This window comes from Diplotaxodon limnothrissa, linkage group LG11 (genome assembly GCF_057381915.1).
Source record: "Diplotaxodon limnothrissa isolate DT_005_m linkage group LG11, D_limnothrissa_male_GT1.1, whole genome shotgun sequence".
NCBI lineage: Eukaryota > Metazoa > Chordata > Actinopteri > Cichliformes > Cichlidae > Diplotaxodon > Diplotaxodon limnothrissa.
Genome location: NC_140606.1, coordinates 37,895,728 through 37,923,011, shown reverse-complemented (window position 1 = coordinate 37,923,011; position 27,284 = coordinate 37,895,728). Strand labels below are relative to the sequence as shown.

General features: G+C 40.6%; 2 protein-coding genes across 2 annotated transcripts in view; both read right to left on the bottom strand.

Annotated features, from left to right (window-relative positions):
* Positions 1-10: 10 nt before the first annotated feature.
* Positions 11-1,478, bottom strand: LOC146623547 (NACHT, LRR and PYD domains-containing protein 1 homolog). Its single transcript, XM_085364948.1, is given in 7 exon segments — positions 11-123; positions 510-553; positions 555-643; positions 822-948; positions 1,077-1,236; positions 1,239-1,301; positions 1,370-1,478. Coding segments are annotated over 7 exon segments (705 nt in total).
* A 1,818-nt stretch (positions 1,479-3,296) lies between these two features.
* Positions 3,297-27,284, bottom strand: part of LOC146623546 (uncharacterized) — a 39,907-nt gene continuing 15,919 nt past the window's right edge. The window contains exons 5-26 of the mRNA XM_085366713.1: positions 16,846-16,886; positions 15,584-15,857; positions 14,699-14,746; positions 14,368-14,411; positions 13,709-13,994; positions 13,293-13,336; positions 12,451-12,736; positions 11,898-11,941; positions 11,321-11,594; positions 10,889-10,938; positions 10,727-10,800; positions 10,336-10,550; positions 9,970-10,223; positions 9,557-9,685; positions 8,832-8,961; positions 8,602-8,631; positions 8,189-8,230; positions 6,503-6,550; positions 5,324-5,367; positions 5,042-5,149; positions 4,578-4,863; positions 3,297-3,460 (exon numbers count right to left, since the gene is read on the bottom strand). Of these exons, the coding sequence (XP_085222839.1) occupies positions 4,585-4,863; positions 5,042-5,149; positions 5,324-5,367; positions 6,503-6,550; positions 8,189-8,230; positions 8,602-8,631; positions 8,832-8,961; positions 9,557-9,685; positions 9,970-10,223; positions 10,336-10,550; positions 10,727-10,800; positions 10,889-10,938; positions 11,321-11,594; positions 11,898-11,941; positions 12,451-12,736; positions 13,293-13,336; positions 13,709-13,994; positions 14,368-14,411; positions 14,699-14,746; positions 15,584-15,857; positions 16,846-16,886 (2,744 nt within the window). The 3' untranslated portion in view covers positions 3,297-3,460; positions 4,578-4,584. The remainder of the gene's footprint in view (positions 3,461-4,577; positions 4,864-5,041; positions 5,150-5,323; positions 5,368-6,502; positions 6,551-8,188; positions 8,231-8,601; positions 8,632-8,831; positions 8,962-9,556; positions 9,686-9,969; positions 10,224-10,335; positions 10,551-10,726; positions 10,801-10,888; positions 10,939-11,320; positions 11,595-11,897; positions 11,942-12,450; positions 12,737-13,292; positions 13,337-13,708; positions 13,995-14,367; positions 14,412-14,698; positions 14,747-15,583; positions 15,858-16,845; positions 16,887-27,284) is intronic.

The window sequence follows — 27,284 nt, the reverse complement described above, 5'->3', positions numbered from 1 at the left end:
GGACTTCCTGTCAAACAGGCTGCTGTTCAGACTGGTAATCACGGCTCCTCCCCTCTAGGGCCACACTGGAGGCCCCCAGGGTCATGCACTCAGCACCCTCCTGTTCATGTTGAACAGCCATGACTGCTCTCACAGACATGGAGAGAATATCTTCATGAAGTTAGAGGACAACACCACCATCATCACTCTGTTGGAGGAAATCAGCCGTGCACAGCTGTGCAGTTTGGTGCAAAGACAACAACTCACTGCTCAGTGTCAACACATGTTGGAGCTAATGGTCAGACAGCAGGAGAGTTTACTTCATGGTGAGAATACATCAGTTACATACTTCACCATGAACAGGTGTTTATTTTATATCTGAATTATTTCTTCATTCACATTTTAGTTACCAGCATAAAGAGATCACAGGAACATTTGCCACCTGTGTTGCATAATGATCACTAAAATAAACCTTCAAAGTGAACGTGGTACAGTGATGATACAGTTTTGTAGACGTGCTTAAATCTTACCTTTTCTAACAGTGCGGGTCCAAACTGACTGAAGCTCTTTCTGGCGTCAGTCTGAGCTGGAAGTCACTGTCTGGATTCTTCATGTACACTTCAAAGAAATTTGGAGTTCTGCTTTCATATCTGAGCTTTAACGCCTGTTAAAGAATGAAAAGATAAAGTCAGGGAAGAACCTGTAAGATATTTTTCCACTGAGGGAGAGAAATCTGATGATTATTCATTCATATAATTTAAACAGACTAATATATTTACTGACCTTACACAGATTTATAAATTGTTTTGGGATCAAATGAGCAGTAAATAAATTCAACATACCTGAGGACAGATTTCTGCACCATCCAAATCTGCTCTTAGGGTGAAACAATGAAACATTTTCAAGGACTTTTCTGGATGCGGCTTTCGGATGATTTTGTATCCACAGGATTCTTCTCTCCGGTCCATCGTCTACAGAGCGAGAGAATATATATGTTTATATGTGTGTGTGTAAAGATGCTACAGGGATCCAATATTGTAATATTACTGTCTGCTGATTTATTTGTTGCACATTGTCCATCTTATACTGTGAAACATGTAATAACCTGCTGTAGCCCAGGATCATGTGGGATCAGATAAACATGCAGTGTGAGGAAAGCTGTGTTGGTCTGATATATCAACACGTTACAGTTGATTTCCACAGGAACGCCCACTTTCATCAGGAGCGCTCTTGGAGAGAAAATCAGACACTTTTTCCCACAACATCTCCACAGTCATCTATGTGAACGACTGCAAACTTGTCCAATATGTCAGGGACGTCATCTGCACAAGAAAACTTGAATCGTAAATGTAATTTATTGTTAAATAATAATGCCTTCATGTCCTCTTACCGATGCAGATCCAGTGTGGCAGGTGAACTTCATTTAACTTCCCAGCAGTGACTGTGACGTCCATCAGAGGACCTGCAGGCATGTATTGTCTGCTCTCCATCCTCTCCATGTGTCCGTTTTTTACATATTTATTTGTTTTTGACTTGTATTTGGTTCCTGAGGTGATACCTGATCATCTCTGCACCAGATTCTGCTCATCTTCATTAAAGCCTTTCTGGTCACCTCCACACACTCTCGGCTGTACTTCTCCATCATCACATTCACTACATCCTGAGTGTTTGCTGCTTTCAGTTTGCTACTTGAGATGAGGAGTGAATCTTTCTGCTATTCAATCAGTGACTTGAATTCAGGTGAGCAGCTTCTCAGTCGTCATAGTTACCACCTGGAAAATGAAAAAGTCATTTTGTACCTGCAGGACTGAAGCAGCCTGTCACTTCTTATGCAGGAGGTGCAGGGCCAGCGATGGTGACACAGCAGATCCTGACACGTATCTACACAACTACATGGATGTTTGCTCCTTCATGTTGAAATTAGCGTCACATGTTTAAATATAGTCTTTAAATGATTTTGAGCAACCTTTGAATGAAAGATGTCCAACATCACACATCACAGGTTACATTTTCATATCGTCAGTTATTTCCACCTGCATTTTGTTCCTATGAAGTTACAGCTGAATAATTCAGTTTGTCTTTTAAAGGTAAACTATAAAACTTGCTAAGGTTACAGGTTTCCATAATTTCCTTCAGGATTAATAAAGTATTATCTATTAAGGACAAAACGGGGGGGTTACCACTGTCCGGGGTTCGACTCCACCACCAGACCTTTGTGTGTGGAGTCTGTATGTTCTCTCTGTGTTTGTTGGGTTCTCTCCGAGTACTTCAGCTTCCTCCCACAGTCCAAAGACATGCAGTTAGTGTGGTTTAGTTAACTGGTGATTCTAACCTGCCCATAGGTGTGAATGGTTGTCTGTCTCTCTGTAGTAGACTGCCGTCCAGGGTGTACCCCGCCTCTCGTCCTGTGGTAGCTGGGATAGGCTAATAAGGATAATGGATGGGTGGAAAATGTAAACTGGGTTAAATGATTAAGATAAACCTCACTGACACTTGTTCTTCGTGCTGCTGGATTAAAATGGAGTTGATGGAGTCGACGCTGATCAGCCTTTGTAGAACTGAACGCTCCAGAGCGGCTGGAGTTTAAATGAACGAACGAACCAGAAAACAAGGGTAAAAAGGAGTCTTTAATAACAATTAAACCATATAAAAATTTGTACGTACAAGTCAAAATATAAGGACACATTTAGGAACAGTCTGAGTTTCTTCCTTAGACGAATAAAGTCCTCAGAGTCAGGAAACATCCAGTTCTGTGTAAATAAAGCCGTCCGATCCCGGTCTGACATTTCTGATGTTTGTAACGTTTCTTATTGACTGCTTCCATCATTTTAATGTACTTTTAGTCATTCATTTAACTATTCCTCATTCTTACTGTTATTTATGTGTTGATCTTTCTCATTTTGTGATATTTCAGTTTGACTGACTGATGCTGCAAATCAAAATGATCCTGTAGGAAAATAAAGACTGACCTGAACATCTCATCTCTTAAAATACAAAAGCACAGCAATCATCTTACTGAGTGATCTTCATTGTACATTGTTTCATTGTTTTTAGGCCGCTTCATTCCAGCAAAAGTTTCACCGTATAAACATGAAAGACGTGTTTTTACAGATTTTAAAATGTTAAAAAATGAACGAGTTTCTGACAGTAAATAGTTAATAGACACCAATGTTGCTCCCTGATGTATCCGAAAAAATATTTAATTGATAAAGAACAATTGTATTTATGTGGCTATATTTAGTAGAAAGCCAATATAAAATGTTTAGTGACATGCTTAAAAGGGAATTAAAAAACACAAAACAATGATTAAAGCAGGATATTAAAGATTAAAAAGTATAAAATTCTCCAGTTTATCTTCAAAGCAGTCGTCAAAACTTCTTAAAATGTGAGAAACATGGCAGTAACAGATGCAGGTCATGATGTTCCTCAGTAACTTCTAACCTTGGAAACTTTTCTCATTCAGGCTTCACTCCAAACCAGACTGAGCATCGACCACAAGAACAAAAGACAGAAGATAACAGAGTTCATATGGTGTTAATGTAAAATTATTCTGGAAGACTTTTCTTTATGTGGCACATTTATACTGTGACATGGATTTATCGTCTTCAACAAAATGAGAATCATAAAGCTGTTCATGATATTTTTGTATGTAATTATACATATAATGCTCATTTTCAGGTTAATATTTTTAATTTTGGACTGTACTCGAGTAGCTTTGTCTGAGTCACAGTTCAAAATCATCCTCATTTTTCTTATACTTGGTTTGGTTGTAGCTCCTCATCCTCTCTGAAACAAGCTTCTTTTTTACTCCTCTCCCTTTAAGGCAACTTTGTTCTTATTGGCTGTTTCCCACAAACAGAAGGTTTGAGGGACAAGTGGGTGGAGCTTCTGTGGAAAGGGCCAGAACTGGAGACCACCAATATTAGGATATCGCCCCTCAATGACATCACACATTACAGAAGTTAAAAAAAACCACATAAACCTGAGTGTTTGTCTCACAGTGAGTATCTGTAAACATGATGATCTCATTATCGTAAATTTGAAAGTGTATAAATGAAAACAAAGAAAAGCACAAAAAATGCCGTCTTTCTACAAACTGCGCTGCTAGAAACAAACAGAATGTGTTTCTATGAAAGAAGGAAATGAAATCACTGTCAGATCATTTCTACACGTTTAAACCTGAAATAATTCTGCAGAAAATAAAAACATGATAACAGAAAATTAAAAAGAGAAAGTTAAAATAAAATGAAAAGATTAAATATTAAAATAAAAAATGCTTCAAAAATCTTGATCTCATCCTCATGTTTGCATCAACCTAAGAACACGAACACACACACACACACACACACACACACACACTACAGTAATTTTCAAATAGATGTTATTTCCTGTATTTTAACCTCAAATCTGCTCCTACATTATAAACTCTCCCTCATGTCAGAGTCAGTTGGACGGGCAGTCAGACTCTCTGCTACTTTCCATACTACAATCATGTAGTGCACTGAAAATAAATTCAGAAGCTACAAATCTAACTATACAAAAGTATTTTGGATTAAGTAAAATATTCATAAAATCAATGATGCCATTTTGATTGTTACCTTTGCATCATGAGCTGCTGTCTGATAACTTCTGCACCAGATCATTCCTGTTAATTTTCTTTAAAACCTTCTTGGTCACCTCCACAGACTTTTCTGTGTAGGTCTGCACCACCAGGTCCACCAGGTCACAGGTGCTGGCCTTCTCCAGTTTGCTCTCTGGGATGGGTTGGAGCTCCACCAAGACATCACGGTCCCGCAGGAACCACTTGAACTTTTCAAGCTCCTCCTTTTTCAGATCTTCCAACATTTCCAAAAGCTTCTCTCTGTCTGAGTGGACTGTTAATGCCTGAGAACAAATGAGGAGATATAATTTGATATCAATCAGTTATCCAAAAATAAAATTATGCATAACAACCATCCAATTCAATCACGAGGGGGTTTTATTCAGTTTTACATTCTGAATTATGTTTAACCTGCATTTTAATGACTTAAAGCTTTTGTGTGTAAAGTCAAGCGTTACTCACCTTTGGCATCTGTGCTGCAGCATCACTGTCCCACTGTAACTTTAGCTTTTTATGCTCTTCTTCTTCTGGATCCTCATCGTACCTCTTTCTGTTGGGTTTGAACAATGCCTGGTAAAGTTAAAGCAAAGACAGGAATATGATTAGATCAGTGATTAGTTAGTTAAGTGTAAGAACCATCACTTTTAAACATTTTTAACACAGCAGTTAAAATATTGCTTTTAAAAATGTAAATCTTATGAATGAAGCTGTGTTGTGTAAAGTCAGAATAAGTTTCTTACTCACTTTCCTTCCCCGTGCAGGAGGATGTTTATCCACCGAGTGTTTCTCTGAGAAAGAAGAAAGATGAAACATAAATATTGATTGATTTGATTCATGAAGAGTTTTCCGATGGAGTGGAGTGTGTTTAATGTGCCAGGTTAAATATGCTATGAAAACATCAGAATAAGACTAGCAGCAGATATCTAACATTAAAGGACTCAGATAAAGTGACCAGGCCCCGCCCACTTTGGAGCCATTAGAACAGCCAAATAAGGACCTACAGTAGTCCAGCCTAGAAGGAATAAAATACATTAACTGGTTTTTCAGTATCACTCTGAGACAAAAAGTTTCTCATTTTATTCATAATCATCTGAATTTTTAAAGGATGAATCGTGGTCAGCAGGTTCCTCTGTCTTTGGCTGCATCCACACATATAAGGCTCATTTTTGTAAACTTATATAACTGCATATCATTTCTTAATGGTTTGTGTTATATCACCACCTTTTGTTATGGCAATGATCTTTTAAAATGTATTTGATGCACATTTTAGTGTGGAGGGAGATATTTTTTGAAATGAGCCCAGAAAAATCCCTGTTTTGAAAAACAAAGGGTAAATGGGCGGTTCTTATTTAGTACTTTTCTACCAGATGTCTCATTCATCCATTCATACAAACACTTTTTCTGGGCTTTCTATCTCAAATTCACACTCCAGTGAGCCGGGTTCAATGTTCTGCCAAAGGATACTGAATCCAGACTGCAGCAGCCCTGAATTGAACCACCAACCTTCTTGATAACCATGTGCACAACCTTTGTCCCATTTTCAGTTAACTTCCTGTTTTATTTTCAAAGCTGGGTTGTTCCGTTTCCTGTCTGCATTCATGTCTATGATTAAGTTACAAGTGCTTTAGTATCACTCTCATCGGTGTGTATTTAGTCTGTGCATTTTCACTCTCCCTGGTCATTTTCTCATCAGCTTTAACTCCTGTTGTCTCCCTGCATCAGCTTTTCCTTCTTGTTTTGGATTCTGTGGTCATTTTTTTTGCTTCTATTCATTTTCATTCCAGTTTCACTCTATTTTTAGTTTTGAGTAAAGTCTAAGTGTGTGCAGTTCATCTTCAGTAAGGCAACAACTATGACAGTTTTTTCTTGAATACTAAAAGTAATTTACTGAAAAGATAGAACAGTTAATATCTGTGAACCTACCAGCTGCCAACGTGCCGACACCAGCTGCTCCCCTTGAGGATCCTGCAGCTGTGAAACATTGAGGAAAATTTACTGTAAGAAGTTAATTGGTTTAAACCACATTTAATGTAAGGAACAAATGGAATATGGACGCTTGATGTCATTGTTTGATGTATCAGAGTTTAATAATGAAGGTTATGGTCATGATTATGATTGGTTATGATGTTTGATTTGGCCCTTCCTGACATAACACAAAGGGGGATTTGTGCCTCTGACTGGAATCAAACCAGCATCCTTTCCTCTCCAAGTAAACCATACTTCTGTTCTATGGAGCTCTTTTCTAAAACCTTTCTGTAATAAATGGTGCCATTTTTGTTTCTTATCACAAGCTGATACCTAACAGCATCAGCTGTCATGATCCTGGGTCATGTGACCCAGCATTTTGAGTTTTCCTGTGTTTTTGTCATTTTGTATTATGGTTTGTGTTCAAGTTCACTTAGTGTTCTATGGCAGCGGTCTCCAACCTTTTTTGCGCCACGGACCGGTTTATGCCCGACAATATTTTCACGGACCGGCCTTTAAGGTGTCGCGGATAAATACAACAAAATAAAACTAGTACCAAAAAAAGAAGATTTATTCATAACACACATGAAAAGACCCAGGAAAACAGAGTTAACGATAAAAACGATAACAAAATAACACTGAAAACCAATAAAAACCATGAAAACCAGACATTTCACACCTGAGCCTCAACTCTCGCGGCCCGGTACCAAACGACTCACGGACCGGTACCGGTCCGAGGCCCGGGGGTTGGGGACCGCTGTCCTATGGTGTCTAGTTATCCTGTTTTTAGTTTCTACCCTGTTTAGTTCCTTGATTATTTAGTAGTTACTCCTTGTGTCGTTGCCCTCTCTGTGTCAGTTTATGTGTTTGTTCTCCTGCCTTGTTTTCCCTCCTTGTGTTTTTTTATGGATTATCAAAATTCACAACAATATGCTAACTAAGCTTTTAACCTGGACCTTTATTGTCAACTTTGATTTTGGACGCCAACAATGAAGGTCAAGGTCAAAACCATAATCACATAAAAAAACAACATATCCAGTAATAGGTCATATGAGAGGGCATGGTAAGGGATGTACAGCACACTTTGTATTTTTTCAGTACATCATCACAATGATGCCATAAAGTTTTGACAGCTTATAGAAGCCAAAGTTTTCAGCCAATTCTGCTCCAATCACATGGGTAAAGATAATTAAATACACCATCTTAGTATGTAATACCTCAAGGTCAAAGGTCAAAGGTCAGGGTCCCACAATATAGGAAAAAGCTTTAGTTTCTATTTAATCATCTCAAAACTTTAAAGCAACATATTAGTCGTTGTGGAACATCAACACTTTCTTCGTTTGAGCTCTTTAACACAAAAAGGTTAATAAACTAGACTAGATTTCCATATCAACAATGCTGACATCAGCATGTTGTAGTAACAGCTGAGGTAGATATGTTTAATAAAAACAGGCTGATGTCATCATGTTGTGACAAAAACATCATAAACATCAAACTTTTAGTACAGCCCTTGCTCTTAGGGGGAGTTGTGCTCTCTGAGTGCGCCTGCTTACTGTGCAGTGTCTACACTTGGGTCCTCTTGTCAACAACTGCAACAAAATCCTTTAATAAGAAGACAGCAGAGTTGATATATGTTACCATTACCTGAAGTACTGACACCAGATGCTCCCCTTGAAGCTCCTGAAGCTGTAAAGACATTTTTTTAATTGTGTGTTAAATGCACCAATTTAATTAATTTTCATTACAAACAAAGAAACAGATCAAATTGTCTAATATAGACACATTTGCCCTTAACTCACTCTTCTTAGTTTTAAATGACTCACTGCTGATCTGTTTAATTCACTCAGTGTCTGAAAAGTCTGTTTGTCATTACAGACGAGCTTCTAAACTGAACAGTCACTGATGCCAGGAATGTTTTAGCAGGACCAACACAGTACAAACTATTATGTTAAACAGCATTCGACTTAACTATACGAGTTAAAGGTACAGCAACACATTTTATGTTATGAGTGAAAGCAAAGAATTAGTTTGAATACTCTTTAAGTGTATTTTCTTACCTTCAACATAACCAGACATGGGATAGTCATCTGGAATTAAAGGAAAATCAAAATATGAATGTTTGATATTGTTGTTTGATGTGCTGCATTCAGGGACCAAAGATTATGAAATAGCAGAGAAACAACACGTTCACATTGCTGTTGCTCTTCAATTTGCAGTCGTCAAATAAAAGGATGAAAGTTTTCCATTACACTTTGTGTACATTGTATTATTTAACAGAATAACTAACCTTGATGAACATCACATGTCCAGACTGGTTCATCATTATTTGAGTGCAGGAGTGTAAGCCTGAGTTTTCTGTCTGGATTCTCAATGAACACTTCATAGAAGTTTATCCTGTTATATCTGAAGGTTAACTCCTGTGGGGAAAAGTGTAAAAAAAAACACACACACACACACACACACACACACACACACACACACACACACACACACACACACACGGAGTAATATCAAACATGATGTTCAAAGGTTTGCAATATTTCAAACAGCTCAACAAACACGTCCATATTGTTTCTGTGCAGAGTGAATTACAATCTGTCTGCTCGTCCTTTTTACATTTGTATTCATCACTGACTCTGTACGTGATGTGTTGCTGAAGCTATCCAGTTATTTCATATTCCAGAAAGCTCATCACTGTTCATCACACTGCTGCCCTTCTGACCCGGCCCCAGATAAGTAGAAGAAAAAGCATGGATAGATGGATGTATGTAAAATACATATTTTGTGCAGCTTTTAACCCACTAAACAATTTTCATGGTTTAGTGGGTTAAAAATACATGCTTTGGTTCTAAAAGTGTTTGAAGATTGTGGTGATAATGTAAGAACAGCAGAAAGCAGAAAGTGTTCTTAAAAACAAGCTTCGGACATGACTGAAATGTTTCTGAGTAGAGGTTTATCCACACATACAGTGAGGGGCTAGATCTCCTCAGCAGAGCTTTTTACAAACTGTACCTGTGGTTGAATTTCTGCTGTTTCCATGTCGGCTCTGAGGCTGAAAGTACGCTCAGGTTGCAGGTACTTGTCTGGGTGTGGTTTTTTGATTCTTTTGTATCCATCTGAGGATTCTTCCTTGTCTATTCCCTGTTATCAGATGATATCAGTCATCAGCAGCTGAAGATTTTAAAATTCAGTTTGGATTTAAAATCGCAAAATAAATTCATGACGAACTCTTAGGATAATGATCATTTTAGCTTATTACACTTTTATCATTGAGTTTGCAGTCAGTATGATGTCATATTTAAAAATAATGGTCAGTGTGCCCAGATAATATTTTTCACCTTGTGTCTAGTATAAAATATAAAAGCAATCGTACTGTGACTTTCTTTGCCTGCACTGATCCTAATACATTGAATCTGTTCAGTTACCTGTTCCAGAGCAGGATCCTGTCGGATTGGATAGACGTGGAGTTTAAGAAATGATGTGTTGGGTTTATAGTACATCAACGTGTAACAGCTGATTTTCAAAGGAAATATGAAACGTATCAGAGCCCCTATTAGACAGAAATGTGGTTCAGTTAACTTGACATGTGTTGGTGTGACCTCAGACACTTTTTCCACAACATCTCCACAGTCATCTATGTGGACGACTGCAAACGTGTCCAATATGTCAGGGATGTCATCTGCAGGAGAACACAACAACACAAACATGGTGAGAAGAACAGTTTATAACAGTTTGTGCGCTCACTGTCAGAAATGTCAAACATCTGAAAGTCTTCCTTCATGTCCTCTTACCGATGCAGATCCAGTGTGGCAGGTGAACTTCATTTAACTTCCCAGCAGTGACTGTGACGTCCATCAGAGGACCTGCAGGCATGTATTGTCTGCTCTCCATCCTCTCCATGTGTCCCTCCCAAGATCTAAACTGGTACTGAAAGCTGGTCTTTCCCTTACAGACCCAGCGCAAGCCCGACACTCTGCATTCAAAGTGTCCTGCTGCAGACTGAAGGCTGAAACAGGAATTAAATACACACTCATGAAGGAACAACAGAGTGAATGGAAACACAGAGAGTAGTCGTGTGAATCGGATGCAAAATGAAGAATTTCCTCTGGGAATAAATCCAAAGCTGAACTGTTTCCTGTAGTTCCAGTTTGCTGTGCTGCAGCATTCAGGAAGTTGATTTACCTGTAAGTTGGAGCCTCGTCTGCATCTGTACTGTTCACCTCAGGTTCAAGTTTAGTCCAATCACTGCAGTCCTGCTGCAGAGGACAGTCTCTTTAGTCAATAAGTACACATGTTTATAAAGAAAGAAACTTTAGCAATAAATGGATGAATGGAAGGGATTACCGTCAGGCTCTGACAACCTTCAAGCTCTGAACTTCTTTCAGTTTTTCGTCCTTGTTGAGACACAAAGAATTCAAATGAATGATGTTATGCTGACATATAAAATCATCCTCTAACTGTCCACATGTTTGCTGTTTGATCACTTTATGCTGTGCAGTGCTGCTTCAACATCAGAACAACATGTTCAGCAGGACGTGCAGCTGAGTGACGTCTAAGATGATCAAAAGCTGATGAATTCAAATATTCTCACCAGTGATGTCAGAACAAGACAGAGACAGAGAGAAAGGTTGGATTCAGCTCTGATGATTTATGCAAAGTTATTTTTGTACGTCTGTTGTGTTTCCTGTTTATTTTAATGTTTGTTGATTAGAAGTTGTTTAAACAAGTTTATTGTAAATTATGAAAATCTGTTTATTAAACTTTGTTTGGTCTCACCTGAGCTGCTCTCTGACAGCCTCAGCATCAGATCAGGTCTGTTCATGTCTGTTAAAACCTCCATGGTCACCTCCACAGACTGATGACCAAGTTCATCCACCATCAGATCCACAAGGTCTTCTGTCCTGTTTTGACACCAGTACCTCTCGATTTGTGGCAGGCTCATCTTAAAGCACGTGAACGGCAGCAACTGCTTGAATTTCTTTAGATCCTTTTGACTGAATTCATTCAGTGTTTCCAAGAGAATCTGTCTGACAGCTTCCTGTTCTTTTTCCTGTAAAACCAAAACAATGTATTAAGTTACTGTATAATATCTCTGTTGGACAATTTAAAGATTTCTTTTTATTTAATTTCCAGAGAAACTGTAGTAGAAATATCAAATATTAATAAAAAAAAGATGTCTTCATTAATATTTATATTTTTTAGAATAATCACTGAAGAGACAGCTGGCGGTTTTGATATTTACTTCACTCTCTTTATGAACTGCAAAACTTCAAGTTTCATAAGAAAACATTATTTCATTTCTATCAATACTAAAAACTATTTTTTGTAAAAGCTGAGTTAAAGTCACACTCACTCTCTTCAACAGTGCAGCTCCATGTTCATCCACAGAGTGTTTCTCTGAGGAGGAAAGACATTTACCATCAACTCTGAGGATTCAAACATCATCACACATCCAAGTAGAATCAGCCTTCAGACGACACAGATGATTTAAAAGAGAAAATCATGTGAAACTAAATAAAATGACATAAGAACCCAACGAAGAAACCCTCCATCCTGTCCAACCAAAGTAACTGGGGGTTCCCAGCTGTGATAATGAGAGAGGGTACACCTGTCCACCTCAGGTTTTAAACAGACAGACAACCTTTCACACCCACATTTAATTTAGAACCAGCAATAAAGCCAACAAGCATGTGTTTGGACTGGAAACCAGAGCACTCTGAGGAAAAGCATGCAGGCACAGGGAGAACATGCAAACTCCACACAGAAAGGTTCCAGCCAACCAGGAGGCTCAAACACACAACCTTCATGCTGTGAGGACACAGTGCTAACCACTGCACCACCATGACACCAGCAACACAAAAACCTGTTGATGACACAGAGTTTACACTCATGCATGTTGGTCTTACCTCTGGATGCTGAGCTGCTCTCTGGTAACTTCTGCACCAGATCAGTTCTGTTCATGTGCATGAAAACTTCTCTGGTCACCTCCACAGACTGATGACCAAGTTCACCCACCATCAGATTCATTATATCTGCTCTGGTTGATGACTGACTCAACCTATATGAGAAGAATGACAGATTCCTCCAAGGAATGATCGTCTGCAGGAGCCTCTTAAATGTCTTGAGCTCCTCATCACTCAGATCATTCAAAGTTTCTAAAAGCAGATGTTTAACAGCTGCCATTGTTGCCGCCTGGAACAATAAACACAATCACGGGGTCACATATTTATTTAGCCAAACACAAGCATCTATTTACTAGTTGCGGTACGTTTATCAAAAAAATGAAGAAAATATAAAACTGTGATCCACTTTTATGGGTTTGAATACTTTTTCTTTACAGGCTGCAGTTCTTCTCTCACTGTGCAGATAAAAACTGAAATATATCCATCAAGAATCTTTCCCTGATTTCACATTATCTTTCATTCTTTATTAATATTTGTAAGTAGAATAAAGTTTCCTGTTTAAGCTGAAAGTGTTTGATGTTTTCAGATTTCTCTGTCCTGTTGAAGAGTCAGGACAAATGTACATGCTGACACTTCCTCAGCTCATCCTCAGTGGTAAAGACATCCTGACATTAGTGTTGCAGAAAATTACTGCTGAAGAAGTCAAACTGAATGAAGCTTCAGTTTGTCACAAACATCCAGCAGAAATCATGAGAAAATGACTCAACATGAGAACTGATGATACTTTAGTCCTCTGACTTTCAGCCTGCTGTCTTGTACTGAATCAGAGATGTGACATGACTCACTTTGTGGATCAGTGCAGAGCGTCGTTCATCCACAGAGTGTTTCTCTGAGGAGAAAAGTGCTCAAAGTCACTCATGACAAACACATTTAACAACTAACTGACAATTATTCAGGAAATATGACTTTGGAAAAATGGACAATATGCAGAATTACACTGAAACCTCCTCAGCAATAATAAACAGTATGAAGGAGTCATTTTTGCTCCTCCTCACAAAGTATTTGGATTTAATCTGGTCTCATTTTTATGTATTTATTGAAGTAGATTTTTCCAGAACAGCCATAAAATATGTTTTAAAGATGTGTTTTTTTGTCTTTATTACAAATATTATTTATAAAGTCAAAGAAGACTTTAGTCAGACGTTTATGAGACATAAAAACAGTTTTATGACTTTAATGAGTTTTGATTTTGTTGTCTTACTTCGAGGCAGTGAGCTGCAGTCTGACAGCCTCTGAGCCAGATCAGTCCTCTTCATCTTCTTTAAGACCTCCATGGTGTTCTCCACTGACTGTTGGCCGTAAGTCAGCACCATCAGAAACACTGTGTGCTGCAGGTTTGTCCTCATATACCACACCCATGAGAAGACTGAGTAATATTGGTGAAGATGAATTTCTTGCAGGTTCAACTTGAACTCATGTAGCTCTCGATCATTGAGACCATCCAGAGTTTCCAGCAGCAGCTCAATAACAGACTCCATCGTTTCTACCTGGAAAATTCAAAGAAAATGTTCATGAGATAAATGTGACATTTCTCACTTTCAGGTTTGTTTGTTTTCTCATCAACACTTTACAAATGTAGATGTGTTTAGATGACATCATCCATCACATAAGGTGATGATGTCATTGGTCATATTTGTCACAATGATCACAAACAGCTGATTAACAATTATTCTGCTTCTGTTAACAAGTTCAGGACTTTTCTGACCTGCTGCAGACCTCCCTCACTGCACACGCTCAACTTATCAAACTTTGACTTTTCCAATCAAAATCAAATCCTTTGTTTCTATTGAAGATTTCTATCCTGTGTTTATGAAATGAAAGCTGGATGATCTGAAGTCAGACAGATGTGACATGACTCACTTTGTGGATCAGTGCAGGCCAACGTTCATCCTCAGAGTGTTTCTCTGACAGAAAAGAAAGATTAAAAGCTTCATTCATGACTGATTTAACATCAGTGTTAATAATCAGACACTTTGAAATAACTGATGCTTTGATTTCATTCTGATGATCCTTGTAAGTTGGATTAATAACAACATTAAACTTGTTAACATGAAGTCATATTTGATGGGAAACTATCAACGTGTGAGGAAATGATCCAGTTCTGTTTCATTCAGTAATTCTTCTTCTTCATCTTCTTCATCTTCATATCAATGAGTGTATTTATTGATTCATGTGTTTTCTGGACACTGACCTTTCTCTGTTTCCTCCACATCAAATCCTTCAGCTGATGATCCTGCAGCTGCAACACATTGAATACAAACTGTAACTACATGACACAGACACTGTGTGTGTCCTTTATGTGTGCTCATCCTGAGTATAACACTGAGTCCTGACAATAAAAAGCTTTAATATTTCACTTTCAGCTGTGCTGACTGAAGGCAGGAGGAGGCCATAGTTACACAATCACAGAGAAATCAATGAAAAGACTTTGAATCATTTACCTCATACAGGTCGTCTGTCTCCATAGTGGAGTTTCAATCAAAGCTAACATAAAGATCCATTTACAACACAAGACTGATATTAATGAGCTCAAAATGCAAAAAACAAAGAAAAATATTTTCAAAGGAAAGAAGTTCAAAGAGCTTTAAAACAACATTTACTAAAGAAAGTCACTGATTCAATAACCTGAATATTTTTACTTTAAACATTGAAATATGAAAACAAATCTGTTTAATTTTACTGTGTTTGTACAACCTGAATGTGTTCATTTATCAACGTCTGTCCAAAATAAATCAGAGGAAACAAATTCTTTCATTTATAAATGATAATAAAGTTTATATTATGCAGTTCTTGTTGTGAGTTTCTCTGATTTAATTCTTTAAATTAATTTTTACTGTAAGGTGTAATATTATATTTAAAATCCTTCCACACACAGTTAAGAATAATCCCAACATATCTGTTGTATTAATTTATGCAGCTTATGATTATTGTACAGCTGTCCTTCTTGGCCAGGACACTCTTGTAAAACCGATTTTTAATGTCACAAGTTTATTTTTTCCTGGTTAAATAAACTTTAATGAATAAATAAAATGTATTAAAGTTATTACAGAAACTCTGACAGATTATTTCCTCTTACCTTTGAGTCCTGAGCTGCTCTCTGACAGCCTCTGCACCAGATCAGTTCTCTGCATGTCTGTTAAAACCTCCCTGATCACCTCCACAGACTGATGACCAAGTTTATCAATCATATCATTCACTATTCCTCTTCTGTCAGTTCTCAGTTTGATTTGTGGAAGACTCTTCTGAAAACAAGTGAACTGCAGGAACAACATGAACTCCTTGAGATCCTGATCACTCAAATCCTCCAGTGTTTCTAGAAGCAGATCTGTAACAGCTGCCATTGTTACAACCTGGGAAATTCAAAGCAAACATTCATAAAGAAAAAATGTTTCCTCACTGAGAAAATTACAGATTTATGTTTTTGTAGCTGTTTTAAACTTTGAATGTTTTCAATGTTTTTGTCACGGCTGCCGAGGCGAGCCGTGTGGAGTTGGAAGAAGGACCCAAGATGCAGGCAGTGGATGAAATGCTGGTGAGGTTTATTAACAAAGGTGTAGTGGCAAACAAGCAGTGGGGCATGACAAATAACTGAAGACACCTAAACTGGGAGAACTAAAAATAACAGACCTGGGAGCATACGACAAAGGGGATGAGAAGCAGAGAGACGCGGACCAGGACCAGGACCAGGACCAGGACACTGTGGAACACAGGGTAACGCAGACTGACACGAAGTAACACAGACGAACCGGCAACAGGAAAACACAGGGCTTAAATACACACACCAGTAATCAGGGGAATGGGCCACAGGAGGGAGACACAGCTGGGAGCAATTAGGCTAACGAGACAGGGGAGAGGTAAAACTGAACACACTGACATGAGACATGAACTTCCAGAATAAAACAGGAAACTAACAGACAGAGAACCAGACAGGACACTGAACTTGACAGGCAGACTCATAAGTAGACACAATAACACCATGGACAGACAGAGGGAACACAGAGAAGTGGGAGCAGGCAGGCAAAGAACAGAAACCTAACAAATGGCAAAGTCACAACAGAATACACACTCGGAATGAACAAAAGCATAAGGAAACACAAAACACTGAGTCCTCAGACTCAGGACCATGACAGTTTTCTCTGAAACACTTTGTTTTCTTTTATTATCTTATTTATTAAGATGTAGTTATGTAAACACACTTTTTAATAATGTTTGATTTTTAATCTAAAAACATTTCTGTGACAACTGTTTAATCTAAATGATGAAATTATGATTTTCAAACTGCATCTTATTGAATCAAAGCTGAACTCTGCAGAGTCAGACAGATGAGACGTTACTCACTTTATGGATCAGTGCAGACAGATGTTCATCCAGATGTTTGTCTGAAAAAAGAGAAATTAACAAAAATAGAAATAAGTGTTTAATAAAAGCTAATCGAGCTTTAAAAAAATACACAGAGATCAAAAAAATAAATTACATTTAAACCTGCTGAACATCATTTTCTGCTCGTCAACAATGCTCTCTTTGCTCTGTAAATCTGACTGTTTCTAATATGAACTGTGGGGTTATAATATTATTTTTATGCCAGGTTAGACCCCTAATTGTGTGGATGCTTTAAGCATCCACACTATTGAGTTCCTCTTGGGACTTCCGTACACTTTTTGGCACTTAACTACTTCCGCAATTTTCAGCCGATTTTCACCGTTCAAATTTTAAACTATTCTGCTATTTCTGCTAATGTGTGCTATGTCTTTTGGTATTTTTCACTATTATACTTTTTAAAATATTAAGCTTAATTTGTTCCATTGAAATGAATGGGAAACTTCTGCAATTCTGCTAAAATTTGCTTGTTTCTGAAACTTAACTACTTCCTCATATTTTCACGTAGAACAACCATTCAAACTTTAAAATGTTCTCAAATTATTGGGCTATTCAGGTATAAATCAGCTTTTTCAAATCTTTTACCGTTTTACTTTTATGCCTCTTAAAGTTTTCAGTTGCACAATTGTGATTTTTCACAAAATACATGCGTTGTTATGGTTGCTATGCACTTGGCTTCCAGTGTGCCACTGAAGGTTTTGCAGTCTTCTCTTCATGTCCGAACAACTTCTTGCTACTTGCTCAATTTTCACTCAACTTCCACAAATTATACATCAAAACGTAGGTATTTTTGCTGGCTTTCCGAAAATGTCACTATCATTGTTGTGAGATTTATAGAATTTTGGCAAATCTCCTCAGACCAACACAAAGTCGCAAAACTCTCCATAGAAAGTCAATGGAGAGCTTGTTCAAAATCACCGCTTGATTTCTGTAACGAGAGGCATATTCAAATCGTTATATCTCCTTAACGAAGCAAAGTTAAGACATAAGGCTTGTCCCAGTATATCTTCAGACACTCCTGACGCTCACAATTCAAGAATTATTTTCTCACCTATTACCATTCTGAAATGAGTTAGACTTGTTTGAGGGTAGGAAATTTGTCCTTCGCTCAGAGTTCTTCAGATTTCAAACTCTGGAAATGAACCACTTTTTTCTCTCGTCATAACTTTTTGTTGGATTTCCACAGAGACCTGAAAATTTCCATGACTGTTCACCAAAGCCTGCTGTCTCTTACGGTGAAAGAATGATATCGATACTCCAAATAGATTTAGAGTTAGAAAGCGTTGTTTGAGGGCAAGTCAAGGCAGTTTTTGCTTCGCTCTACTCAGTTATGGTGCATTACAAGTCAAATATCTTTAATAATTCATATTTTAATGATAAATTGTCAACACTTGAAGATTCCCCCATCTCTTCTGAACAAAACGGTGTAAGAATGACCGCTCTAGCCCCTACGGTTAGGAAATTATGGTCATTTGTTTGAGGGAAGTTGTCACTATGAGAAATAGACTGCAATAATCCTGTGTCTCTCTGTGCTGCGTGCACCTGTTTTGGCGGGAAAAAATACACAGCCTCTCTGATTGGTGGATTCAAATTCAGCAGCTCCCAGTCTGCTCTACTGAGCTAGAAACTTACTTCTCTCTCCCTGTGTGTGTGTGTGTGTGTGTGTGTGTGTGTGTGTGTGTGTGTGTGTGACAGAGAGAGAAAGCCTTTTAATGGGATGATCTCATTGTAAGATTTAAATTCAATATATTTAGAATGGTTGACTGAATTGGATCTTGTGTGTGTGTCTCTCTGTGCATGTGTGTTTCCTTATGTGTACATATTTGTGATTGTGTGGCTGTTATATATTTTTTTGCTGATTTTTTTCATTTAACAAGTATATTTGAGGGACCCTCAGCATGTTCAGCATTTTTTCAGCTGTCCATTTTGCTTTTCCAATTTTTCTGTTTAAGTTATTACTATTGTGCTAAATCATACTATTTCTGCTATTTTATAAGATTTGTGCTAAATATAGTATTTCTGCCAAATATAGTATTTCTGATTAATTAGAGTTTTTCTACCAAATAGCACAGTATTTTTGCTTTTTATAGGATTTTTATAGGATATTTATATTGCTTAATATAGTATTTCTGCTTTTTAAAGGATTTGTGCTTAATATAGTATTTCTGCTAAATTATAGTATTTCTGCCATTTTATAGTATTTGTGCTAAAACATAGTATTAATTTAAAATTACAATATTCATAGTTCATCACAGTGTCTCTGGTAAATCACAGTATTTCTGCTATGTTGTACTATTTTTCTAAATCATAGTGTTTCCATAATGTTTAAGTATTTCTGGCTAAATATATTCTTTCTGTTATCTTATACCATTTCTCCTAAATTCTTGTATTTTTGAGAAGTTATAATGTTTCTGGTAAGTTACAATATTTCTGCTAAGTTCTGCTATGCTATTGTATTTCTGCCAAGTATTATGTTTCCTCTAAGATATTGCAGTTCTGCTAAGTTATTCCATTTTAGCAAAGTTCCTTTGCTTCTGCAAAGTTTTTACAATTTCTGCAACTTTTCAGCTTTTTCAGCTAGTTTTTGCATACAGCTTAGCTTTAAAGCATCCACACTGCATTTTCGCAGGAAATGCAAATTTTTCTAGTTAAAGATTGTGAATTATTATGTAGTTTTAGTTTGCATTATTCTCCTGAATTAGAAGAAGCTGATAACTATTGCATTTGTTAAACTGATTTGCATTACATTAGACTGCTGATTTATTGTGAATGAATGATGTTGTTTTATGATGCATTATACTGCTGAGTTATAAGAAATACTGTTCGCAGAAAGTCATCGCCTTATTTGTCTGATTAGAAGAGAACAGAACATGCTGGAGTTTTCTGCCCCATCTCAGCAGGAGCAGATAAACAGGGAGCCAAGGTCGTAGCTTAGGCGCCGTGTGAGAGAAAGAATAAGATAAGATAAGATAAGATAACCTTTATTAGTCCCACACGTGGGAAATTTGTTTTGTCACAGCAGGAAGTGGACAGTGCAAAAGTTATGAGGCAAAAATTAGGATACAATAAGAATAAATACAGTACACAACTGTACAGAATAGAATAAAATAAAATACTATATACAGTAGAATAAAATAAAATAAATATACAATAAGATAAAAATAGAATACAAATACAAATGCTATATACAACTGAGTAAAAATACAATGATGACAGAAAGGATTATTGCACTTAGTATTATTGCATATGTATGGATGTGTGTGTTTGATCAGTTAAAGTCTTTATTATGGAGTCTGACAGCAGTGGGGAGGAAAGACCTGCGAAATCTCTCCGTCCCACACCGTGGGTGCCGCAGTCTCCCACTGAAGGAGCTGCTCAGTGCTGTCACAGTCTGCTGCATGGGGTGGGAGATGTTGTCCAACAGTGATGACAGCTTAGCCACCATTCTCCTGTCACTCACCACCTCCACTGGGTCCAGAGGGCATCCTAGAACAGAGCTGGCCCTTCGGATCACCCTGTTCAGTCTCTTCCTGTCCCCAGCAGAGATGCTGCCGCCCCAGCAGACCACACCATAGAAGATGGCAGAAGCCACAACAGAGTCATAGAAGGTCTTCAGGAGTGGGCCCTCCACTCCAAATGACCTGAGTCTCCGCAGCAGGTACAGCCTGCTCTGCCCTTTCCTGTAGAGGGCGTCTGAGTTATGAGTCCAGTCCAGTCTATTGTTCAGATGAACACCAAGGTACCTGTAGCTGTCCACAGCCTCAATGTCCATACCTTGGATGTTCAGTGGTTGCAGTGGAGAATGCTTGTGCCTGCGGAAGTCTACCACCAGTTCCTTGGTTTTACTGGCGTTGATCTGGAGGTAGTTCAGCTGGCACCAGTCCACAAAGTCTTGGGTCAGACCTCTGTACTCCTTGTCGTCCCCATCAGTGATGAGGCCGACTATTGCAGAGTCATCAGAGAACTTCTGCAGGAAGCACTGGGTGGAATTGTGGGAGAAGTCTGCAGTGTAGATGGTGAAGAGGAACGGAGCCAGAACCGTTCCCTGTGGGGCCCCCGTACTGCAGACGACCCTGTCCGACACACAGCCCTGAGTCCTCACATACTGTGGTCGGTCGGTGAGGTAGTCCAAAATCCAGGTAGTGAGGTGATGGTCCACTCCAGAGTTCACCAGCTTGTCCTTTAGAACCGAGGGAAGAATGGTGTTGAAGGCACTGGAGAAATCAAAGAACATGATTCTCACAGTGCTTCCAGCGGTCTCCAGGTGAGCGAGGGAACGATGTAGGAGGTGAATGACGGCATCATCCGCTCCAATGCCAGGCTGGTAGGCAAACTGAAGTGGGTCCAGTGATGAGCTTATTAGGCGCCGAAGCTGAGCCAGGACCAACCGCTCCAGGGTCTTCATCAGGTGGGATGTCAGAGCCACCGGCCTGTAGCTGTTGAGGTCCTTGGGGCGTGAAGTCTTTGGCACTGGTACAACACAGGAGGTTTTCCAGAGCTGTGGGACTCTTCCCAACCTCAGGCTCAGGTTGAAGAGGTGCTCCATCACCCCACACAGTTGGTCCGCGCAGGACCTGACGACCCTCGAGCTGATGCCATCTGGACCCGCAGCCTTCTTGCCATTAATCCTCCTCAGTTCCCTCCTAACCTGGGTGGTTGAGAGAGACAGGCTGGAGCCTTGTGTTGAGTGTGTATTGGATGCTGTAGTTGGGGGTGGGGGGGAGTGAGCAGGGTGAATAGAGGAGGTGTGAAGTGTCTGAGGTGGAACAGCAGCAGTGGGGGTGGGTGAGTCTGCAGCCGATGTTGCAGACTGCCTCATGGCTGAATCAAATCTGTTGAAGAAATGATTCAGTTCATTTGCCCATCTCACATCCCTCCCAGGCAGAGAGTTCTGCTGTTTGTGGCCCGAGATGGTTCTGAGGCCTCTCCAGACTTCACCAACGTTGTTTTGTTGAAGCTGGTTCTCCATCTTCTGCCTGTAGCTCTCCTTCCCATTCCTTATCAGTCCCCTCAGCTCTCTCTGCACCCTTTTCAACTCCTCTTTGTCTCTGGATTTGAAGGCCCTCCTCTTCTGCTTGAGGACGGTTTTAATTTCTGGGGTAATCCAAGGTTTGTTGTTGGAGAAACACCGTACAGTCCTGGTAGGTACGGTGTTATCCACACAGAAATTTATATAGTCAGTAATGCATGTAGTAAGGCTGTCGATGTCCTCTCCGTGGTCATCACAAATCACCTCCCACATAGTCGACTCAAAACAATCCTTAAGAGCCTCCTCGCTCTCCTCCGACCATCTCTGTACTGTGCGGGTGGCTGGTGGCTCCCTGCGCACTAAGGGCTCATACACAGGGACAAGGTGCACCAGGTTGTGATCAGATCTGCCCAGGGGAGGGAGAGGTGATGAACTGTATGCCTCTTCTGCATTGGCATACAGTAAGTCCAGTGTTTTATTGACTCTGGTTGGGCAGGTCACATACTGGGTGAAGGTGGGCAGTGTGGAGTCCAGTGAGGCATGATTGAAGTCCCCTGATATTATGAGAAGGGCTCTCGGTGATTGTGTTTGCAGTCTGCTGACCACAGAGTGGAGAGAGTCACAGGCTGCATCCGCGTTGGCCGAGGGGGGGACATACGCTGTTATCGCGATAACATGCGAGAACTCCCGGGGCAGGTAGTACGGACGCATGCTAACGGCTAACAGCTCAATGTCTCTGCTGCAGAGTTGCTCTTTTACAGTGATGTGCCCAGGGTTACACCATCTGTCGTTCACAAAAACTGCCAGTCCCCCTCCTTTCCTCTTACCGCTGTCTCTGGTCCTGTCCGCTCGCAGCAGCTGGAATCCCGGTAGTGTCACGCTTGTGTCCGGAGTTAGCGATGTTAGCCACGACTCCGTTAGCATCATGATGCTACATTGCCGGTACTCCCTCTGTGACCAGGTTAGCGACGTGAGCTCATCCATCTTATTGGGCAAAGATCTTACGTTTCCAATAATTACAGAAGAATGTGAATGTTTAGGCTTTTATGATAAGGTGGGGGCCACTAGAGACTATAAGAGTTTGATCAATGCTCCACCATTTTGAGATCTGATGCTGTCTGCGTACGGTGTCCATCTCCCACGCGTGTGATCATTAAAATCATCGTTTGACTCAACCCGGCCGGACCAGTGTTGTTCTTTTGGTTTTTCCTCTTGTATCCATCCCCAATATTTGAATCCTAACAGCTTGGGGGCTCGTCTTGTGGTATTGGGGTGGAAGTTGGAGGTTTGGACGGTCCGAGGTTGTCGAACGGACAGGCACAAGCCAGTGGTCTGACGTAAGTGGGCATAAGCCGGCTTATACAAAGGTAAGGCACTACCTGTTGAATCTATTTCCAAAGTGTGCCAAATTGGACATGATAAAATTAAAGTCTACTCACTGAAGTTGCTGGTGGATGTCTGTTTTGATTTTGATGAAAAAATCTCATGAGTTAAAGCAGTTGGACTGCTGAGTGAATTACAGTACTGAGTGTTTAATGCAGTTAGAGCCTGTTAAGAAATGAATGAAATTAATGCAGTTAGAGGCTGCTAAGAAATTGAGTTAAAGGCTCAAGTAGTTTGGTAGGGAATTGGTCGTGTTGTTGGTTAAAGTCCAAATTGGTTATAAGTGTGGACCTGTGTGGTTATAAGTGAGGGGAAAGGCTCCATTGACCTCTAGGTTGCACTTGCCTTAGTCAGACTCTTGTTTTGGCGTGTTGACTGTTGTTTCAAAGTGTTATAAATTATTATAGGACGGCAGTCAGAAACTGCTAGGAAGCGCAGTGCTCGGAGGTTACGCTCCGTCCTGGCCGTGGACGCGCGACCTTGATCTGTCAGCGAACAGGGTTAGTTCAGTTGGTCACTGTGGAGCTTGGGGCACTCCAGAATAACTAAGTGGTTGCACCACTTCACCGTGGAAACGGTGTTTGCGCTTTTTTGGACACTGTTAAATTTAGCGATTAGGCCAGAGACTGTGGAAACAGATACTGGGTAAGTGGCTGCAAAAAAGTTAACTTTCTTCGGTTGGACCCGTTATGTTAAATTTGTCGAAATTGTGTAGGCGCTAAAGCTGTCGGGCCTGTCAGTGTTTGTAAATATAAGACGTCTTTGTAACATAAAATAATAGAGCTTTGTGTGAGCTGGGTGTGACGACAGCGCGCTCCAGCGCTGCGAGCTATTTTTAGACTGTGTGTGAACATGCAAATGAGGTGGCTGCTGTGACGCGCACAGACGACTTTTGCTTCCGGTTTAGCGTGTTTTTGAGTTTTATAATTATGATTTGCAAACAATGATACATGCCTGTAATTAAAACGCTGATTTTGCTGATTATAATATTACAAATAAGGGTTTGAATGACTGCGGTGAATGTTTGATGTTTGGCTGGGTTTTGATATAGAAGAGACAAATTGTGCATGATTTAGACCGGCACTTCAGTCGGCAGAGTAAGAGTGAGTGATAAATACACCTGTGATTTGTTTCAGTTTTGTGGTGTGAAATATGTTGGGTTTTAAAACTGAAGTAGAGAGAGGAGTGTGTTGGGAGGCTGGCATGTTGTCTGCGCTGTAAAGGTGGGCGTGTTGCCTGCTGGTCTATTTAACAGTGATGAAAATGATATTAAATAAATCTCTTAGTGTGTTGATACAGGTGGCTACGGGCCTGGACCAACTGCCCCCACAAGCACAGCGGCCGAAGCAAAATTATAGTAATGGAAACCACACTCAGCAAGAATCAGCAGCTGTGGAAAAGTCAGCAGCTAGCAGAGAATTAGAGGAGAAATTAAGAGAAGTTTTTAACACATAAAATTGGGGCCCACAAACTTGTGGAGGTTGGGAAAGCGCCCGGAGCATCACAACAAAAGGTGAAACAAAAACACACACACGCAATGAAGAAACAGCTTACATTCATGAACACGTGAAGATTTTCCAGCAGGGTTAAAGCAGGGAAACTTAGCATACACCTGTTGTTAAATGATAAAGGTTATCCACTACTAACAAATAAACTCTCTGGGTTGCAGGACAACAACTTAACTTAAAAAAAAAAAGACACTGGTCTGACCAACCAGTGAAGACACGACAAATTTAGTGGTAAAAAGATTCAAATTGTGACATGTTTTCTGCTGATTGATTAATACAAGTGATTACTGAATGAAAGAAAATTCCATTTTTGGGGTTTTAAACATGATCTTAAGGATTTTAACATGTACCTGTGTTGTCCTGTCAGCTTGGTGGGTTATGAGTTGATTATATGGTGAGAAAAAACAAAAAAGGGGGGGAGAGAAGGCTGACACAGGGCCTGGCCCCGTTGTTCCTCCCCTCTCTGAATAACACAGCCAACACAACATCATTTTCCTGTTCGTCCGTTTTTGTTTTGTGTTTGTTTTGTTTTTTCTCTTTATGTTTGATTACAGGCTGCTTTGTTGGCCCGGAAAGCCGAGGCTGACCTGGACTCCTGCTCTCCCCTCTACCATATTTTCTCACTACTCTACCATCTTTGATGTGACCCTGACCAAATGCTACAGCAGCTGGACCCACAACAACAACCTGAAAACGTCAACAGTGCTGCAGGAAAACGATCTCATGCAGCGGAGACGGAGAGCGTTAAATCCAAGGCCCGTTTCACTACACGGGGGAGATTTCCAGACAGCTTCAGCTGACAGAGCTGTGACGAGACGCCCATTAAGCCCGGAGGAAAAGTGAGGTCGAGCAAAACAATGCTGACCTTAACAACTCTGCATTAAAACTGTGCAGGATAGTGACGGACCAACACGGATGATCGGGCAGCAAAAAGGGCGTGCCAGAGACAGGAGGAGTAACTGAGGTCAGGAGGCGCCTCAGAATGGACAAAAGCACAAGAAGAAAATGAGCTGAAGGCACAGGTGTCGGGGCTCGGCCAGGAGCTGACCTCTGAGAAGAGCCGAACAGCAGAGCTGCAGAAGGCCGTGGAGCAAAGCAAGGAAAACATCAAGGGACTTCAATCTGACTTGTACGGAGAAGAATCTGAGGTTTCTGCCCTCAGTAAGAGCTCAAGGCATCAGAGCAGAAACTGAGCATGGCTCAGGAGGAGCTGGCTGCTAATCGAACACATCAGGCTTGGAGTCCCAGACACAGGACTTGAAATCAGGCCGGAGCTCGCTGGAGCAGGAGGTCGCCAAACCTGACGAAAAAGCTCCAACAGCATGAGCTACAGAAGCAAAAGGGTCAAGTTAAGGAGGAGCTGAACAAGGAGAAGATGCAGGACACTGGAGAAAAGGACTGCCTCAATTGGGGCCAGAACCAGTATGGACAGAACTTTGAGCAGCAGCACCAACGGATGCAAACGGACTGAAATGGAGGGGGGCAGGACCCCAGGGCACGCTTCAGGCCGCGGCTTACCCAGAACACCAGAACAGGAAAGTGATGAACACAAACACACACAAACACACACATCTACATGCACTGACTCAGAATGAAGAGAAACACGCATATGAACACATATGCACTCATTGATTGAGTGAGAAATGACACATACACACGCGCTGAGTCAATTCACTGAGAAGTGATCCACACACACACGCACACATGCACACGCTTGTGCAATGAAGAGTGATGCATACACACACGCTGATGCAATGAAGAATGCTTTACTAACAAATGCTGCACACAAACATCCAAATACAGAATCTGTTACAACAATAAGAAGCCATTGATTGTTTATTGGTTAAATGCATTTCATGTATGCCTCCAAATCTGAGGCCATGGTTCTCAGCCGGAAAAGGGTGGAGTGCCCACTCCGGGTCGGGGATGAGTTCCTGCCCCAAGTGGAGGAGTTCAAGTATCTCGGGGTCTTGTTCGCGAGTGATGGGAGAAGGGAGCCGGAGATCGACAGACGGATTGGGGCTGCGGCTGCAGTAATGCGGACGCTGCACCGGTCCGTCGTGGTGAAGAGGGAGCTGAGTGTAAAAGCGAAGCTCTCAATTTACCGGTCGATCTACGTCCCTACCCTCACCTATGGCCACGAGCTGTGGGTAGTGACCGAAAGAACGAGATCGCGGATACAAGCGGTAGAAATGATCTTCCTCCGAAGGGTGGCTGGCCTCTCCCTTAGAGATAGGGTGAGAAGTTCGGCCATCCGGGAGGGGCTCAGAGTAGAGCAGCTGCTGCTCCACATCGAAAGGAGCCAGCTGAGGTGGTTCGGGCATCTGACAAGGATGCCCCCTGGGCGCCTCCTGGGTGAGGTGTTCCAGGCATGTCCCACCGGGAGGAGGCCCCGGGGCAGACCCAGGACACGCTGGAGAGATTATATCTCTCGGCTGGCCTGGGAACGCCTTGGTGTTCCCCCGGATAAGCTGGAGGAGGTGGCTGGGGAGAGGGAGGTCTGGGCCTCTTTGCTTAGGCTGCTGCCCCCGCGACCCGGC